This window comes from Drosophila innubila (genome assembly GCF_004354385.1).
Source record: "Drosophila innubila isolate TH190305 chromosome 3R unlocalized genomic scaffold, UK_Dinn_1.0 2_E_3R, whole genome shotgun sequence".
NCBI classification, from domain to species: domain Eukaryota; kingdom Metazoa; phylum Arthropoda; class Insecta; order Diptera; family Drosophilidae; genus Drosophila; species Drosophila innubila.
Genome location: NW_022995380.1, coordinates 26,077,963 through 26,097,642, shown reverse-complemented (window position 1 = coordinate 26,097,642; position 19,680 = coordinate 26,077,963). Strand labels below are relative to the sequence as shown.

At 36.4% G+C, this 19,680-nt stretch overlaps 2 protein-coding genes across 5 annotated transcripts in view; one reads left to right on the top strand and one right to left on the bottom strand.

The window, feature by feature from the left end:
* The window catches only part of LOC117789665 (synapse-associated protein of 47 kDa), a 30,093-nt gene that overhangs the window by 9,726 nt on the left and 687 nt on the right, over window positions 1-19,680 (bottom strand). For all 4 annotated transcript variants that reach the window (XM_034628742.1, XM_034628739.1, XM_034628740.1 and 1 more), the window contains exons 2-3: window positions 18,913-19,633; window positions 7,768-7,815 (exon numbers count right to left, since the gene is read on the bottom strand). In XM_034628742.1, the coding sequence (XP_034484633.1) occupies window positions 7,768-7,815; window positions 18,913-19,142 (278 nt within the window). In that variant the 5' untranslated portion in view covers window positions 19,143-19,633. The remainder of the gene's footprint in view (window positions 1-7,767; window positions 7,816-18,912; window positions 19,634-19,680) is intronic.
* LOC117789666 (tripartite motif-containing protein 40) lies at window positions 319-679 on the top strand. Its single transcript, XM_034628744.1, has 2 exons — window positions 319-522; window positions 581-679. Exons 1-2 carry the CDS (start codon window positions 358-360, stop codon window positions 620-622), a joined length of 207 nt encoding a protein of 68 aa, XP_034484635.1. The 5' UTR covers window positions 319-357; the 3' UTR covers window positions 623-679.

The following is a 19,680-nucleotide window of genomic DNA, read 5'->3' as shown; positions in this document are numbered from 1 at the left end:
ATATGACACCCTATATTAAGACTGGTGTGTGACTGTGCAATTTTCTTGGGTTGATAGGTCTGCAATTTATTGGTCCTGCCATTTTTGCAGTCGTTTCTTTTCTAACGCGCTCGCTGTCATAAATAAAATGTCACAGACAAGCTCATGTAATACGTGGCGTATGCGTAATATGCGTGCTATGTACGTGCAACAGGGAGCATGAAAACCGTCGAAATGTGAAGCTCAACACCTAACAACGTATATGGCTTTGCAATATACTTTAGAGTTGAATTTATCGACTTGAAACATTTGAAAAAACTAAATACTTAGTATAGGACCTTAAAGATTATTAAAAATTTGAATATATATAACTGCAAAATGGATAATTCGGAGGATTTCTGTGCAATCTGCTTGTGCCGCAAGCGTCGCATTGTGAGCACTCCGTGTAAGCATACATTCTGCAAGCACTGTCTCAAGAAGGTCTACAACGATTGCACATCCAAGACGTGCCCCTTGTGCCGTGCCCCCTTCGAGTATTATATTGTAAGTAGATTTTATAAAGGTGGTCAATTTTAATCACTGTCATTTGCCTCATACACAGCGTGAACGTCAATCGACCGTAAAAATTGTATTTTTGGCATAGGCAACTTTCAGTTAATCTGGATAATTTAGCTGTTTAGTTTATTAAATCTTAATGTTTCTGTTTTTTTGTGTTAGCTTTTATTTTTATCAAATTTGGTTGACTTTTGTTTAAAAATGTTTATTATATGTATGTTATCATCAATTGCACATCTTGACCCAACATAAATATTATTAGAATAAATATAAGAAAACTGCAATAAAAATAAACACACAATAAATTTGAATCTACTTATGTTTTTAGGATTTTAGATAGTTTTTTGAGCTCTTGGCAAAAACGTTCAATTGATAAATGCGGTAATACAATAATGACAATGTACTATAGTAAAAATAAGTGGAGCCAACCAAATTGACAGCACTTAGTGTTATTAATGGTGATCAACTAAACTTTCTGCAAATCCTTTGATTAATGCCTCCGCTTTGCTCTGGCCACCTCATAACCAATTCAAAGCGGACAACAACAATAATACAATCGATGCGATTGCATTCTGGGCACATGCTATTGAAATATTGAGTGTTTGGCTGGCGGCAATTCAAAGGAAAAGAATTGACTATGCCAACGCCCACCACACTGCCCTGAAACTGCATGTGAAATGAAATGAGGCACGAGCTCACGTATATCTAATCGAAGGGAAGTGGAAACGAAATAAAATTGACAAGCAAGGATATTTTCTTTTTTGCAGAATTGCAGCCTAGCTGACGTTCTATTTTATGGTGCTCTATTGGCGAATTGACAGGGCAAGGTTAAGGCCAGGGTTGCATTATTACAAGGGGAAGACTTGCATAATAAAACACTATATAACGCATACGCCCCGTCAGACAGATGCGACTAGCGCTCAGTGGAGCGGCAAAGCAAGGACTGAACTCGAACGCAAAATTGATGCAAACCTGATTTGATTTCATTGCACTTTTTATTGAATTAAGCGCTCTTTATATGTTAATACCGCTCTGATGGCCTTCAGTAAACTTAATTATTAATAAAATCAAATGCAGCATATGCTGCGCACATTACGTATCCGCCATGTTGCTCCCAATTAGTGAGCTGTTGGAAATCCAATCAAGGCTGATTAAAACTTTGTAGCCCCGGCTGATTAGGCAGCCTTATAACTATGATTAGCATTTTCCAGCTCATCCCAAGCGAAATGCTTCGCCTTCTTAGTTTTGATGTGATTTATGCGTTTTGGGAGAAAGTCTACGAACGCTTTTACGCAATTTTGTTCGCCTGACAGCCGGCCACAATGTTTATTTATGGGCCGCGTAGGACTATCCAGCATTCGCATAGCTCTGGACAGAGCCTGATAAGTGGCATACTTAAAGACATCCCCTGACTGCGTTGCACTTAGCGTCAAGAGTCGCCCTGTATCCGGGGACAGAGAGAATGTGAGCACATAAAACAGGCTACAGCACGTTATTCAGCAAAGAAATTGACACTTTTGTATATACGCTATACGATAATTATATTTATTTAATTTATATGCCCTTGAAAAACACCTTAAATTCTCAACATTTGACGATAAATTTCAATCTTTTCATCTATTTTCCTGTATATTTCTTTTCACCACTTTATTGTTTGCCGCCGCGAAAACCTGACAAAATTTCCCGTGGGCTAAACAGGAATTTTGGCTTTCTGTGTTATTAGATATTCTTTGTGCAGGGGAAATATCACGCATATTCTGTTCAACAATTCATATCGAAAGCATTTTTTTTCTCATTTCGTATTGCAGTCAAAAGTTTTAATTATAAAAGTTTGGCTCGACGTTTTGCGGAAAACATTGAAGGCAAACGAACAGAGAAATAAGACATATGCCGCAAGAGTAAAAAAAAATGAAACCAACTCACAGATACACGCGTATAACCAAACATGGCACTTAGACAATAATGCCAAATGAGTTTACTTTAAGCCAAAGAGAGGGGAAAAACGGCACAAATGCGCAGTGGCTGGAAAATTAAGACATACGATTTACAGACTGAACATCTTAATGGGTTCAAGTACATACTTTTTTGTGTACGAGTCTATAATATAATTTTTTTTGTATTTTTTAAACTATATATTACACATTTCAAGTTGTTGGTTTAATTTTTAATAGGATTATTTTTTAATATAAATGCAGTTTGCTATGTTTGCGTTTATGGTCAATCAGTCAGTGCGACAAAGAATTTATATAAATTGAAGATGTATACATTGTTCTTATTGTATTGGCAACATAATGTTGCATAATTAAACCGTCCTCAATCTAAAGAGTAAACAAAGAAAAATTAATTATGGCCTCTTTGTATTCTCCTTTCAAGACAAAAGAAATGACAACAATCATTAACGGACTGCCAACTGCACAATGATATCTCGATGCAGATGCAGCCAATGGACTCGTTTCCAATGACACGAATATCTGCATAACCATTGAAATGCAGATGCTAACGATAACGATAACGATAATATGATATAGCAAATAAACCCATATGTGTTCAGTTGAACAGAATATTTATTTTCAAAATATATGGACTGTATTATTGAATTTTAAATTTTGATTTGATGGCTCTTCAGAATTGATTTACCATTTCAAAATAAATAGAAACTTGTGCTTTTCTGAAAATAAAGTCAATGGAATTGCAGTCTGGAGTAAAATGCAATTGTGTAAAAGTGTGGTGAATTTTGGCATGGGATGACTCCGCTATTACATTCTGCCTGCTCCCAGCCCCCTCCCCCGGCAGGTCCCTTGTATGCACTGATGCGCAAATTGCATTGTAACGACAACGACAACGAAAATGGTTAGATGGGTTTTTTTTTTTTGCAGACGATCTGGCTGATTGCTTATCGCAATTTTATGGCTTCTCGCTGCAGGAAAATAAAACAAATAGGGAATGCATGGTGTCATGGAGTTTATATCAATGGTTGAAAGTGTACGTTTTAATTGAGTCTGCGTCGAGAGGCACGCATGAGCTGGTTTTTTTTTTAATTGGATTGCATTGGCGAGCTGAGATTTAGCTCGAAACGTTGCCATTTCAGAAGGCATCAAGACACGCACTTTTAAAGTAAAATCTTTAATTTTAAAGAGAAATCCAACCATCTTTAACAACGCCTTGACCCCCTGTTGCCACGTTAAGCCTCTGATGTATTCGTATGCACATGAACAAACAAATACACACACAAAACACAGCCCATCCAACATATTTAAGATAACGTTCAAGGAAATTTATTACGTTTACGTAGAAAAATAACGCTAAATGCGTAAATAAAGCAGAAAAATAACACGCATACAGGCAGTCGGGCAGCTTGGCGGACAGGTGGGTGGTCTCAGCAGGCGTTCCTTCCATTTGCTGGAGCTACGAGTCAGAAAACAAAAGTAACCAACACAATGGAAATGGAGTCTATTAGGTATTCGGAATACTGAAAAGTTTCTACATTTTTGCATTTTATTTTCAGCACAAATGCCAAGATTGTTTCACAAATCTCTAAAGATTTTGTTAACAAATTGACTGACACATAAATGTATTTCAAATGTCAACAAACCATTAACTCTTGATATACTTTAATAAATAAATGAATGAATTTCAAATTTAATTTGTGCACTTTTATTAAAATTAAATAAACAAACATAATGTTTTTATTTAAATGCAACAAGAACAGCGAAAGTTGTCTTTCCTTTTCCTTATACAAATTCTTTTTGTACGACATTTACAGACCTTTTCAAACTGCCCTCGTATGTCATGCGCTTAAGCTTACAAAAGCAAAGCAACAGTCTGTCAAAGAAATGAAAAAGAATGGAAAAATCCACATTTGACAAATTACCAGTAAGCAGCTAAACAGCTGCTGAAAAGACAGTGATGTAGGGCGGTGTTGGACAGGGAAGGAAACCAAGATCTCTCGAATTATCCAAGTCCAAAGTAAACTGTGCAGAAGCCACAAGCGCTTTGCTAAAAAGGACGAGTCTGTCAACAAATGTATGTACCAGTGTATATATTTTGCGACCAGTCATATAATATATAAATTATATATAGACGAAAACCAATGAGCAAATAGGTAATGAGGAATAATGCCATTTTGCTAGTCAAACACGTATGACATTTGACTTTTCAGCGCTTGTTGATGCCTTTTTTCAATCAGTATAATTTATTTACTGCTAATCATTTTTTATCCAGTCATTATTTATAATTTTTTTATTTTATTTTAGATATTTTACAGCGTTGTTAAGTCATTTATTGTGTCAGAGTGTTCCGACCTAGTTATTTTCAATTATCTTTCTTTTATGTGCCGCCGCCTAAAAGCAGGCAATAAAATATATATATTTTTTAGAATCTAAGCAAAGCCAAAATAGCAGCCATTATTTATCTCAAGAGAATTTTGCGAAAATGTGCGAGCCCAATTTGGAAAGCTTTTTTACCACAAATTTACGCGTGCTCGAAAGGAATTTTTTTTATAGCTGCGCCAATTATAGGACCTATATATGTTGAGGGTCAGCTGGGAAAAATAACTGGAGCAGTAATTGTGTAAATTCAGCACATGTCACAAGTACGAAAATTTGTTTTATGAATGGTTTTTCTGTACGTAGTTCGTCAATATATTTTATTATAAATTGTTCATAAAATTTTATCGATATTTATTAATCACTACTCAAGTTATGCAAGAATACTGCATAGAACTTGTGCTCTAAATATCGATTTATAAATAGAAGTTACAATTTCGTCAAAATGAAAGAATCGATATGGTCTTTATGTCTGTTTATCCACACAATTCCTGACACGACTAAACATTTTAATGGCGACCTTTTAATCCTGCCATCTTTATACTCATTAGGCAGAGACAGGTTCATAACGGTTCTGACCTACATGCTGCAAGCTAGTTTAAAACATCTTAACCGTGTCTCCGAGCCATATACAAGTCATTTAGCTGTAACCCAAGGTGGTCGTAATCATTCAACAACTGTTAAGCTTTTTATGGATCAAAATCCTGTGCATAACTGTTAACGACACTCTGCCACCTGGCAACTTGGGCAGGTGATATAATTGAAGTGTGCACATCAACTCCCTCATCTGCCTCATATCTTCTTCGTTCTCTCTTTGTCTCTAAGGTTTCCCCCACAATCCACTTAATGTGATTGCTTAACGTCAGTCGCGACTGCGACTGTGGCTGAGATGGCACATTAGCCAAACGAACATAACAATATCCTTAGCAAGGACAACGAGTTTGGAAGCTCAAAATATAATTATGAAAAGGATGTTGGCATGAACAACTGAAATTTGCACAAATGTCTAAAAATATCAAAAGCCAACTGAAAAAGTTGCGTGTCAATGACAGGCGACAAAACAGGTCCTTGCCAGAAAGGTCCTTTGACTATTGCCCTGATTTGTAACTGTAATGTGCCTGAGCCTGTGTGTTTTGTTATTATGGCTTAAAACTTCTGACATTTACCGGGACACGCGCACACACAACATAGATTAAATAACAACATACTCAAAGACTGACTCTACATAATATGGATGGTGTATTTAATTTTATTTTGATCTCTTTCTGCACTGTAATGATGTGCCATAAACTAAGCCTAACTCATACACACACAGCAACAAATAAATCGCATTAACAACAGTTGATACCCATTGTGATTTGTTGTGCGTGTGTTGGTGTAATATGTCAGACTGACGGCAGGTGAGTTCATTGTCTTCGGTTTCAAAGGCCAATATTATTGGCAGAAAAATAAAAAGACTCTAGTCGAAAGTGATTGATACCCTTTGTTCATAATAACATATAGTTTATTTTACTATTTATAATTTTTTGATAAGAAAAAAATAAATTATAAAACTTTTTCTGAATTAATCCAAAGTTCAAACCGAGCCGAATTTATTTTCATTATGTACAGTTTATTAGCAGTTACGCAAAGGTGGAAAATAAACTGATAAAGAAAGTATATCTCCTTTGAATGTGATTCAATCACTTTGAGTGATAACTATCTCAGCTGTAAATATTAGGACAAGGTAATGTGCCTTTTATGCCTGACATGAAAGTGAATTTGACGATGACAAATATTTGCTTGATAAACAATCAGTACTGTTGCTATGGCAGGATACTCAATCAAGACTAGGGCCAGAAAAAGGACGAGTTTGCGTGCAATAAAAAGGAGCAAAAGGCGCAAAATACCTGGAATTTTATGCGCATTAATTAAAGACCGAATCAGGACAAAAGGCAAACTCAAAAAGCAAAAAAAAAAAATAAATATATAAATAAATTAAAATGAAATATTTAGGCTGATTGAGATGAATTATCTTGAAATGAATAGCCGATGAATTTGCGCATCCACAAAAAGTTGGCAAATGCCAATGGCCATGGTAATATAATGCCCAACACGTGGGAGCGTGAGTCTTGACTGCCGGCTGTACTGAAATCACTTGTATTTCCATTTCTGCTTTCACGTCTGACCCTGCGAGGGCTTTGCTGGCATGTCCTTGGCAAAGTCCTGCCGTAAGTTACACAACACCCAAAGGGCGATCCAGCGACCAAAGTGTCATTACAAAATCTTGTTGCATACAACGCGGTCCTCTTGCCACAAGGCAAGCGATTAAGTTGCGCCAAGTTTTTTTTATATCTGTCATGTGTGTACGTGTGTACGTGTGTGTGTGTGTGTGTGTGTGTGTGTGGACGTGCTAGTTACACTCACAAGCACTTTGGCGCAATTAAAGTTACAAAAAACCTTCGGGACGCAGGTCCCTTAGCTGCAGGTTTTTATTTGACTTTTCCAACAATTATAGCGCCGAACGTTTTTCTGCCTTTTGCCATTTAACGGCTTAAGTGCCCTGTCCGCGGGCGCATGGGCGTGGGGCGTGGTCGGTTGTTGGTTGTTGGTTTTATGTGTTGGAGTTTTTCCACAAATTGCTTGATAGTTCGGTTTGTTGTGCAATTCATTGCGTTGGAGTTCGTTTAACGAGTAGACATCAACAAGTTGAAAGTTCTAAGCTCTTTTGAGTGCTATTTAGACAACATCATGTTAAAAGAATTATTTACATTTATTTGCAAGTGTATAGAAACTTAAAAATTATTTAGCGGCGACTTTTAGTGAGCGAGAACGCAATTATTTTAAACTTTTGCAAATAATTCGTTTAAATAATTTATAATAAATAATAATATGCCGTATTAAATAAAAAATAATATGAAAAACTTACGTGGCTTCACTAACAAATGAATCTACCAAGGAACTGGATTTGGGTATGCTAAAATTAAATATGAAAAGAAAATCAAATAAAAAAATAATATAAATATAAAATCATAGTAAACATGATATTCAAAAAATAGGTGTATAGATCTTTAAAATAAATGATTAAATTAATTACAGTACACAGACGCGACCACAATGCAATTTAGTGATTCATTAAATTGAATAAAAAATAATATAAATTATGTTAAACAATTGGATTTGCATATGATAAACAGACTTAGAGCACATGTACCTTATACCAAACATATACCATATCCTTAAACATTCTTACACTTTGACCTTTAAGTTTACACAGTAAGAAACGTATCGAGTTAGGCCATCGTATTTACCTGCAAAGAGCAAAAGTTTTGAATTAATGAAGATTTATATCGTATGCGATGGAAATGTTAAGAAATTAATTAGACATTTAACGTTGAGAAGGCGGCCATTTTGGACCAGGAAAGGATTGCCTAATGACCGGACCGCCCTCCCCCCTCCCCCACATTTGACCAGCTGAATGAATGCCTTTTAATTAAGTCTAGAGATATGATTACAAAAGCGAAATGTTGTTAAACGGCAGCTCAACATGAAAGCGAGTGAACGGAACTTGATTGTTTTTGCAATTCAACAGCAAAAGTTCACAGTTCACACGCATCGCAAGAAAAGTGTGATATGGTTCCAGGTCCAAAACCGGACAACACATAAATCTTTCTTCAGGACAAAATACATAAATCAAAATAAATGTAAGAGTGTGATGAAATAAAATAATAATAAGCTTTTAAATTGTCTATATCAGAAATTCTGTCAATTTATTGCATCAATATGTCTGCAAGGACATCTACATTGTAACTTTTCACTCAGTTTGCACAATCAATTGACAGGAATAACAGAATGAAACCAACACACAGTGATAGGTGCAAATAGAGAAAAAAGGAATAAAATTGCAGTCGAGCTGGAAATTGAAATGTAAATCACGCTGACCTTGACCTCAATGCATGCGCCATGTCTGATGCCTGGAGTCCTTAGACCTTCTGTGATAAAGCATTGAAACACAACACGAATGACTGCAACCAAAGGGTAGACAACAATAAAGACAAACAGCAACAACAAAGCAAAGCAAATTAAATTCTATGTTGACTCAAGGCTTCGACAAATAGCGCAAAAAAAAATGCAAGGACTTGTACAATTTACAACAAAACACTAGAAAATATTACTTCATTAAGTTTCGCCCTTAACTCAATCCCTCCTTCATTCTTCCCTCCTTCTACAATATCACACGTTTACGAAGGACGCGGGATTTCAACTTGTTGAAGCCACAGCAACAACCACAACAACAGCAACAAGACATAACGATGGCGTTCGGTATTTAGCTAATTAAGTATACGCCATGCATACACCACCACACTATTTCCAAGAAGTATTTTTAATACGGATTTTCTTTACAATGGTCAGTGTAATTTCATTGATATTGACTTAAGTATTCTTATATGGTAAACATATGGAAGTGACAGCGTTTACGTAATAATGAAGATTGGATTAGTCTGTCAAGTTACCAAGTTGTTTGGCCAAATGAGAATAATGCACAGGATTAGAGAATAAAGAAAGCACAACAATCAATTCAATCAGTTGGATCAACAACATAAAATCTTGGTCTTACAAATAGAAATCTTTTCTATATATAATTTGTGTAAAATATCTTTCAAATAACTTGAAAACATATGGAAATTTAAAATTCCAAATACTGTACTTCAGGAAAACTTCAGAGAATATATGGTGAAAAAGCAGTTCTGATTCAGTTTCAAAGCTGCAGCCCCCTTGACCTTTGCGAGTTTCTGTATGCCACTTCCTGGAAGAGAAGATGGTGGCAGCTTTACCATCGGGGTCCTCGGCGCTGTGTGTGGGGCGCATATTTCATTAGTCAATTACAAAGCAAACAGTTGGCAGATGCTAAAGCAGCTGCCGCTTGCAATTTTCAATTAACGAGCAAGTGGAAAACATCACAACAAAGTCAGACAGACAGGCATTCACCTAAGGTCGTAGTGGCAGGCCATGACATGACTGAGGATAATCAAGGAATGAAAAGAGGGGCATGAAACGTTGCATGCACCTGCGAATATTCCACCTCTTGTGCACGACATCAGAAAATCATCTTAATGAAAGATGCAATTCCTGGAATATTGCTATTCAATTGATTGGTCGCAATGACTTGGCTTTGATGCGACGAGTTATTTAATTAAGAAATGTTTTTTAATTGACGTTCTATCAGGAAGGATTCTTCATTTAAAGGCCTCAATTTAAGTCAATGTGAACAAAAATACAATATTATTTAATTATTATTAATATATTTAAAAAGATGATGGGCAAGAAATGCTTGAAAACATTTTTTTAACCATTTTGAAATGATAAGGTGTCGTTTTATAATAATTATGACATCGAAGTAAATATCTAGATCCAGAGGAATAAAATTTTTTGAACAAATTTAATCAAATTTAAATGCAGAGTAAATTAAGATGCCAAACCATGATCAAAATTACATTCCGCTTGAAAATCGGTACAGTTTTTCCAAAGTTATGACAGTTCGAAGTTGCCCAAGCCTCTGATCTAGCAAATTTACAAGTCAAAATATTTCTTAATTTTGACATGATTTTTTACAAAAATATGAAAGTCCTCAGAATCAAGTTTAAAGTGTCGTTTTATACTAATTACGATATAAGGAGTTGATTAAAAGTAAAAACTTGAGATTAAAAATTTTGAATTTTCATAATTTCAAAGGGGGGACCCTTACCATTAACGTGGAACCATGGCTATGATGGTCGAAAAATAAAAAAATGTTCTTAATGCAAAAAATTTAAATGCAGTATGAATTAAGAGACCAAATCATGATTAAAATGACAAACCGATTGAAAATCGGGTCAGTTTTCTTTAAGTTATGACAGTTTGAAGTTTGTTAACTCTTTGACCTAGCAACTTTATCACAATCGTACCGGTACAAACGTTTTGGTTTTCGGTTCTTGAAAGTGAATTAATTTCAGTTACGGTTATAGTTCCGGTACTAAAAATGAAACAGTTAGTTTCAGTTAACGGTTACGATACCGGTTATGGTTTTATTACCTGCATGCTTTTTTTTTGAATACATTTTGTATTTGATATTATCATCTTGTCAACTTGTTTATGAGTCAAAATCTTAGCCGCTCCCCTGTCACGAATGAAGTACTGGGTGTGCGGCCAAAACGGAAATGGCAGCCATGGGGGCTTTGTTTGGCAACGCAAATGGCACCCAAGTCTGTCATAAGCCAGCAGGAAGTTGCACGAGGCGGAAATTGTATTGGCCATAAAATGTTTGGTGGCTTCAGTGGCTCAGACATGAGCGTGTACATGGAATTAAGGAGTTACCATGCGTAATTGTGTGTGTTTATTTTTAGATAGAGTCAAATGTCATGGAAGATCTCGTTTTGTTTCTGACGCACAGGCACAGGAGATGCCCTTAAGCATTTCGGACAGCATGAAAATTTAATAAGTTTCTTGAGAAAATATCGACAAAGGTTTTGCAGTTTCCTAATTGCCTGCCAACTGCACTCAAGTCAAGCAAGAAAAGCACCCAAGATGACTTTGCCCCTAATAATTCAAGAACTTGCCCATTAGGTCGTTGAAGTTTGTTGTGGACATAAGCACAGGTAACGAGACTCAGATGATTTGGTCGGTGCCCACAGCCTAACTTGCGAGATTCTCTTAGTTGCGAATTAAATAATGCAACAGAATAACATTTACAAATATTTATCTTTTTATATATATATATAGATGAATCGACCTGCAAGTGGTTCAAATTCGGTGTCAAAGATCAATCGTTTGTAAGAAAAGCGTTGCTATATTAGATCAATTTCAATATTTTTCAATTGCTTAGGAATTTACCAAATTTCGGACTCGGACCGGTTTAAATAAAATTTAAATAGAATCTTGAGTGAAGAACTCTTGTGAAAAATGTTTTGTTTCGCCTTTCAATTTGAGCTAAACCCTGATTACCATTTAAAGATAAGAGGGATACAGAAGTCGATGTCATTAAAAGTTATGCGACCCACAACTGAAAAGGTCACCAAAAATTTTATCGAAAACATAACAATTAGATTAAGTGTCAGGCAGAAGAAAGAACCAAAGAATAATAGAAGAGTTGCCACACAGAGAATTGCGTTGTATTCGGTGGTAACATAAAATTGTAAATTGTTTGTCGGAAAAGGGAAGGGGGAAAAGAGAAGAACATGCCGATATAGCCAGAAGGTGTTGTACTGTTCCTTTGGCTGCCTCTTGTTGACGGAATTAATTGCGCACGTTAGCGACGGTCGAGGAACACAAAATTAAATTGCAAACGATGTGATGGCAGCAGGAACTGAAGTCAGAGCAGAAGCACAGAAAACAGAAAACAGCATCGCCCTGTTGATTTTCTTCTTCTTCTTGGTCGTCTTTCTTGCCGACGGCACCTAAAACTGGAATTGAGTTAGGCGTGTTTTTCATTCCAACCGTAAACACATTTGCAACGCCAATAGACGATGCGTAGTTGTAGCCACAAAATTGCATTACGACCAACCACAAAGAAATGCAAAAGGCTCTCAACAAATATGGTAAGCTACAAGCAAGGTCTTAACCGTAAAGAATCCAGTGAAATTTGGTTAAAGCGTTAAATTGTTCCGAAATTTTTAAGTTTATTTTAGTTTATCTGTTGGAAACGATAAAGAAAAGCACATTCTGTGTGTTAAATAATTTTTCTATACACACAGCTGCCAAATATGAAATGACCAACGTTTTTGCTTTAGGCTTTAAGCTTTACAGACGGGTTGACCTTTTTATGCTAACCTCTCTCTCTCGCTCTTCCAGACACACATGAGCAGGAGAATCATTTGCTGACTTTTAGGGGCAGTGAACAGCCATTAACGCTATGCAAATAGAACCCTAACAGTCCCAAATCCTAAACCTACCCCATCTCAACCCCTTTTCTGAATAATAATTTTAAAATTTTAGTGAGTGCGCGCTTATCAAAAGCAATTTGGCATTTTATAGAGCGTGCGAGCTTTATGTTAATTCTTTTTTTAAGTATTCCGTTTGCCTCGTTTGACAAGTGGTTTGTTGGCTGTGTCTTGTTGTGCTGAATTTGCTGGTGTGAGGTTTGTTGTACTATTTGCAAAAGGCTTTTACAACAATGCCTGGCAACTATTATTCTAAACAGAACAGAACTTAATGATGAATAAATTGTTGAAGTTAGTGATGTAAAAATACATCGAAATATCGACAACTCGATTTTCACGAAAGCGATTATCGAGTACTTTAACTCGATCATTTTTTTTAACGATGTAACGAGTTGATTAAAACGATTTCCAAGAAAAATCAACAATTCATTGGGTCTTGTTCTTCGTAGTTAATTTTCAGAATTAGGTTTGATCGTTCCAAATTGTAATGAAAGATTATAATAAATGATCTAAAAAACTGTCCAAGTTTAAATTTGGCATTAAAACTATACTAGACAAATAAGATGTGTAATTTTTGTGATTACAAAATTTTTTTTTGAGTAATCTCGATATTTGCAGCTCGATCTACAATTTTCCGATATATCGACAACTCGCTACTTATTTTTGGCGATTTTTATATCAATATAGAGCTCGATCTAAAGTTGAAGTAAAGACTTTTGACAGAAACGAATTCTTTTTGAAGAACCTTCTGACGAACTTCAAACATTCATAACTCTATTAAAATGTAACTAATTTTCAAACGGATTATCTAGATCTAGATTATGATATCGCACAAGACAAATACAATTACAAGTTTCTTTAAAAAATCGATTATATCTTTAATATCAATTTGATTGCTTAAATTGAATATCATAATCGAAATTAAGTTATTATGTTGCCTTGCTCTCTTTTCGCGACCTATTTCCGTGTCAGTTTCAGGCACATTACTTTCGAACTTCTTGGATAGTATCTCAACTCGCAGCGTAAATAAAGTGTCGCCTTGCCTTAGGCTTGTCGTGGTCTGACAACAGCACCAAAAATTGGGAACAAAACCAAACAAAACACGTTGTACTTTTACGATACGGCGTAATTTGCTACTTTGTAGCATTTTGGCTGCCAGAGCGATATAACAGTTTTTATGTGTGTGCGTGCATTGTCTCAACACCAAAACTGAGACACACATACACGCACACGCACACACACACACACACACTCCCACACCACGTCAGTGCTATTCTTTTTACTTTCACATCATTTGTTAGCATTACTTTGGCTGTCACTTCCGCCGTGCGTTAATATTTATGTCTTGATACGCTTCAGTCTGTTTAGTTGTATCGTTCTCTCAGGGCTGCCCAACTTTATGAAAAGCGTAACTTTTGCCTGTTTTTCCGTTTCCTTTACTTCTTCACTACTTCCGTGCACTTTGCCCTTTGTGCTACTCAATTCATTTATCTTATTATTTTTTCCCAGACTTAAAGCAGCACGGAAAATGTAAGCATATGTTCCACCAGCTTCGTCCATATGCTGAGATCTGTCTAGTTTCGTTTATATACTCGAATCGAATCAGTGAAAACTCAGCATTTATACATATTACCCTATATTGCATGGTTTAAAACCTAATCAGAGTGTTGGGTATTGGCAAATTAAAATTGGCTATAAGTGGCAGCTGCCAAAAACAGTTTTCATTGCTTTGATTTTTCTTGTTGCGGCGTAACTGACCGCCAATTGACTTGGCAAAGCTGTAAAGTTGCTTTCCAATCAAAAGTAGGCTAACTGCAGGTCAAAAGTGTACGGAAAATTGTGGCTATAAAATTAAAAACCATAAAATTGAGTACTGAGTACTGTAAATTATCCTGAAATGACTTTAGTGAGCTGAAACTTTAGGTTACGGCAACCAGAGATAGAGTATTGATTTTAGTTGACTAACATGTAATTCAGTTTTCAGGCTCGAAGCTTAGCAAAAGTTATAATTTTATCTTTGTTCCACTTGACATAGTTAAAATTAAAATCTCCATTATTTATCTACTAAATTTACATGTTTTTTCATAGTTCAGACAAAGAAATAACGCATAATTTAACTTATTAAATTTGTGAATTGTGGTCAAACCTAAATTAAGTTATTTTATTCCCAAGATCCAAAGGTAATCGCATAAGGATTTGCACATGAATTGTTTTACTACATTAAATTTATATTTATATGAATTGATAATTTTGGCCAAAACAAGTTTTATTTGATGCAAAAAAATATTGAATGTTCGAATTAAGTAAGTTAATACTAGCATGCAAAAGGAGTCAAATTTAATTGAATTAAACGAACAACCTGATACCAAATATATCACAAATTCAGGGGAATTCGTATTCATTATTTATACTGCACACTCTGGGGCTTCTCCTGCATTGGCAATTAAGCGAGGGAGGCGACACCGGAATGGATATAAAAACCAAATTGTGTGACGTTTTTTTGGCTCCACACAGAAAATATTGGCCTCATCGGTATGTCCGCCAGTCGTTGTCGTTGTCGTCCTCACTGCGTTAATTTGCCTGAAATACCAAATACCGGACCCGTCGCGTCGTTAGCACCCACGCCGACAGTGGACATGTTCAATGTCCAGTGTCCTGCTGATTTGCTTCTCTGCATGGCATAAAATTTTAATATCGTGCTTAAATTTAAATAGCCTCAAGTTGTTGGTGGCCTTTGCGTTTGATTTGGCAACGTTTCAATTCAGCACAACATTTTATTTTTATTTGCCAGCCAACTGTCTTTTTGCGGACCGACGATAAATTTTCTCAGTCTTGCCTTTGCTCTATTTATTTATTTATATTTATTTTGAGGCCATCGCTTTGATTTGATTGTGTTGCCGTGTGCTGTGTTGCCATACACACAGCTGCCGCAGGTAGAAAAAGACCACAACTTGGATTTATATGGTATGCAAAGAAGAGCGCAGAAATGTAGGCAATGAAAAGTTAGTGCAAAACTTGAAGTCCTTGACGGATTAAAATGTAGCTGACTGTCAGTTAAGACACAAATTTCTGTCTCTTTGGGAAGATTTTAAAGCTTAATTGGATTTAAATAAAGACCTTGGTCATACAATTTTGTAATCAGTAATTTGTTTGCATATTTTGCTGATTAATGTGAAATGCATTTAATAAGTAGTTTTTAATTTTTAGATGTTCTTAAAAAATGAAACATTAATTGGGTCTTGAGATGGATATAAAAGCATGCTTTATTCATTGAATAGTGAAAGTGAAATTCAAAAACACAACTTAACATTTACATAAGTTTTCTTTTAAAGAACATTTCCATCTTTTGAAAATATAAAAAACTTTTGATTAGTATTTGACAAACATTAAATTCCTTAGAAGAAAAGTTAATTTTGAGGTATTCAATCAATATTCTGTTCAATTATATACAAATTGTTGATGCATATTCAATATCAAATATGAAATGTTCTGCCTGTGTATTCCTTTGTTGTTTGTATAATGAAATTGCTATTCGTCAAATATCTTTGTGCAAGGCCTACGCATTTCCCACAAAGGCATCTGATTGGCAAACAATTGGAACCAATTTTAAATTGATTCCAATGCAAATATTTGTGAGTTTAACATTGAAAAAAAGGAGAGCTCCAAATAAGCTGTAAAGTTTTGCTTTCGAGATTATCAAAAAGTTTTCTAGACTATTCGCTTATATATCATTATAAGTTTGTCACAAAGAGAATTTACAATTTTTAGGATTATTTGTTGAGCAATTAGAGAGAATGTTTTGTTTTCAGTTGTTTATTTATTTTATATTTTTCTTTTAGCACAATTCAAGAACTACGCAGTCAACAACAAATGCAAGGGCGTTCACACACACTCATACACACACACACACACACAAAGTCAAAGAGAGCAACTGCAAATAGTGTAAATGTCCTTGAAAGCGCGCAAATGGCAAAGCCAACATGTTTTGGCCCTGGCCAAAACGCACATACAGGTGAAGGTTCTGCAGGACAAAAATTGGGGCCAACATTGCCACCATTATGCGGAATACTTTAAGTACATTAGTGATTATTTTCATAATAATCATACATGCTTTAATATATTTGTATTTGTATTTGTATTTAATATTTAATTTACTATCATACATATTTTCTGGCCAAAATTGTATATTTTATCTTATTGAATTGAGGTCAATTTAAAGCCAAAAGCTATGCTTAACTAAACTAGGTGTCATAACTATAAGTTTACTGAAAATGGGAAGAAAATTCATAACGTTTATTATGTTCTTGGGTGGCAATATTGCCAACATTTGTTAGTTTAATGAGCCACATTTATGCATGACAGCCAAAATTAAATAAATTAATTCAAAGAAAATTATAGAGATTTAACGTTGATTGCTGTTAAGGGGGCGTTAGATTCTCAGATGCCAGGCCACGTTTACTGAATGCACAATTATTAAATAGGCTGGCAAAAGTACAACAACAAGAACTCTTGGAGAAGCACAGGCGATGGCGTCGATAACGTCCTTTAATGGTGTGGGCACATCACATGTGCACATTTCGTTGTTTTGCAGGAACAACAGAAAGAAACAAAGAGAATGTGTGACTCTCTCTCGTGTACTCTCTCTCTCTCTCTCTCTCTCTCTCTCTCTCACTGCCTCTTTGGTATCGATCCGCAAAACGAGCAAAAGTCAACTGGAAACTGGAAAGCAACCACCAGAATTATGTCCTGTATATTTACTGAGCGTGGAGCAAATGCCTCTGACATTGCTGACAGCTCTTTTTCCGACAAAAGTGGCCAAAATACTGAATGGAAACGGCGCGGTGCGGCGCATGTGGCTGTGTGGGCGGATGGGAGGGCATGACTCAACATTTTGCGGTTATGCATAGCCACGTACACGTGCAATTTGTGAAAAGCGAAACAAAAGCAGAAAAGAATACGATGCTCGCGAGTCGCGACTCACTCGCCCAACTTGTCAATGCCAGTTGATAGTGAAAGGCATCAGCAGTCAGAAAAAAAAACGACGAGAAACAGGAGTGGCAATAGTAGCAGGAGAAGCAGCAGCAGGTGCAGGAGTAGCTACCCGATATTATGTAGGGTAGGGAAACTTCAAAGTCTGCTAGCAGCTGTTGGCAGCTGGCAAAGGATGGCAGCGAAACGTGCCCAGAATTGGCTTTCTACACACACACACAATTAAATATTAATGTGCCAAATTAAGTGAAAAATGCTATTTAATGATGTGAGTAAGTGACGGGGGTGGGGGTGGGGGGTTGACGCTTTTCGCGTGTCTAAAGGATTATGCAGCTACTTGTGGCATTAAAAGCCCGTCAGTTGGCCTTAAGTTGTCATTACATCTAAGCCAAAGTAAAATAATTACATTTTAACAAAATTGATTCAACTACAATAATTTTAAGTGTTAATGAAGCGATATATATATATATATAGATAACAATTAACCTATTATAGCTTTCACTTTCAGTGCACTAAATCGTTTTAGAATAATAAAAGCAGAGTTAGTTGAAACCACAATTAATAAAGTTAGGAATTTAAGTATAAGAATAATTTATGACAGAGCATATTGTGAGTCTAATTTTAGAATTTGGAAAGCATATGTCTATTATAATTTTAGATATCTTGAATTGGTGTGGAAAGCAATTGATATTAGCTATTTAGAGCAGTCAATAAATTCTGGTAGTACAACGCAATAAATGAACCTAAGTAATATTACAAATTTATCACCTATTCGACTGCAGTTGTAGCAATTATGTTAAGTCACGAAACGAGAATTGCATTCAAATATGCAGAACTACAAAACATGGCTAAAAGCGGGGCAAACTGAAAAGGCTTAAAAGGGTTGGCGAAATGCTAAAAGGTACAAATTGCAAGGTCAGATTGGCACGCTATGACCAGGAACACGCCAATGAATCCCAGACGGAGACAAAGAATAACAAAGCGAGTTGTACTCGTGTTTTCAAATGCCAATGGGTTAGGGAACCCAGCAAGTAGATAACAGAAGTTGTTGGCCTTGAACGGCAGCTGGTAAAATGACAAATAAACATAACGCTTATCTGGCTTGAAATGAAACCGAGAGACAGATACGTCAATTTGATGGAGATTGAGAGTATGAGAATGAGTCTTACCTTTTGGCACCGTCCTCGCCTTCGAGACCCTGCTCCCCAGCAGCAGCGGCGGCTGCGGCGGCGGCAGCAGCATCCTGTTCCGCTGATGTAGCCACTGGCTCGGCTGCAGATGTGGTCGCTGCTCCAGCGGCAGTCTCACCGCCTGGGGGCACTGGCACATCCTCATCGCCAGCGCCGCCCTTGACTGCACCCACCAGCGAGGTGAATTGATTTGTAAGACCCGAAAACATGTTTGGCTATTCTTTTATGTGTGTGTGTGTCCGTCCTTATTGCAGTGCTCGAAAGGATTAGCCTGGCCTCGTTGTGAATACACAAAACGATTGCTATACGAAAACGAAGTTGTAGTCGATGCGACGAAAGCCTCGAGTAGGAAACGTGTGCACGGAGGAGGCGCTTGCGTTTTTTTTTTTTTTGGGGTGTTGATGCTTTTAATCGCTTGCTCTCTCGGCGTCCGTCTTGCTCTCAGTCCGTCTCTCTCACGCTCTGAGCACGCTCTCTGCGAATGACTCTCTTGTCGTGTGTTCTGCAAACGTCGCTGCTGCTGCTGCTGCTGCTACTACGTCTCCCTCCTTCGCTGACGAGTAACTTTATTACACTTGGCAGGAATTTTGTAATAGGTTTTTCTTTTGCACTGCAAATGTAGTTTCACTTTCAACGAGCAAGTTATGTAAATTTCTGCGTATTTTATTTTTATTTGTTACTGTTAATTATGATTTGCACGCTGTAAATTGAATATGGAAAAACAATAAAAATTTATTGCAATGCGAA

What these genes read in the sequence shown, in the direction of transcription:
- LOC117789666 (XM_034628744.1), top strand. Translation starts at nt 358, where the DNA reads ATGGATAATTCGGAGGATTTCTGTGCAATCTGCTTGTGCCGCAAGCGT. An exon ending in CCCCCTTCGAGTATTATATT is followed by an intron (nt 523 to 580) that starts GTAAGTAGATTT and finishes CCTCATACACAG; the next exon opens with CGTGAACGTCAATCGACCGT.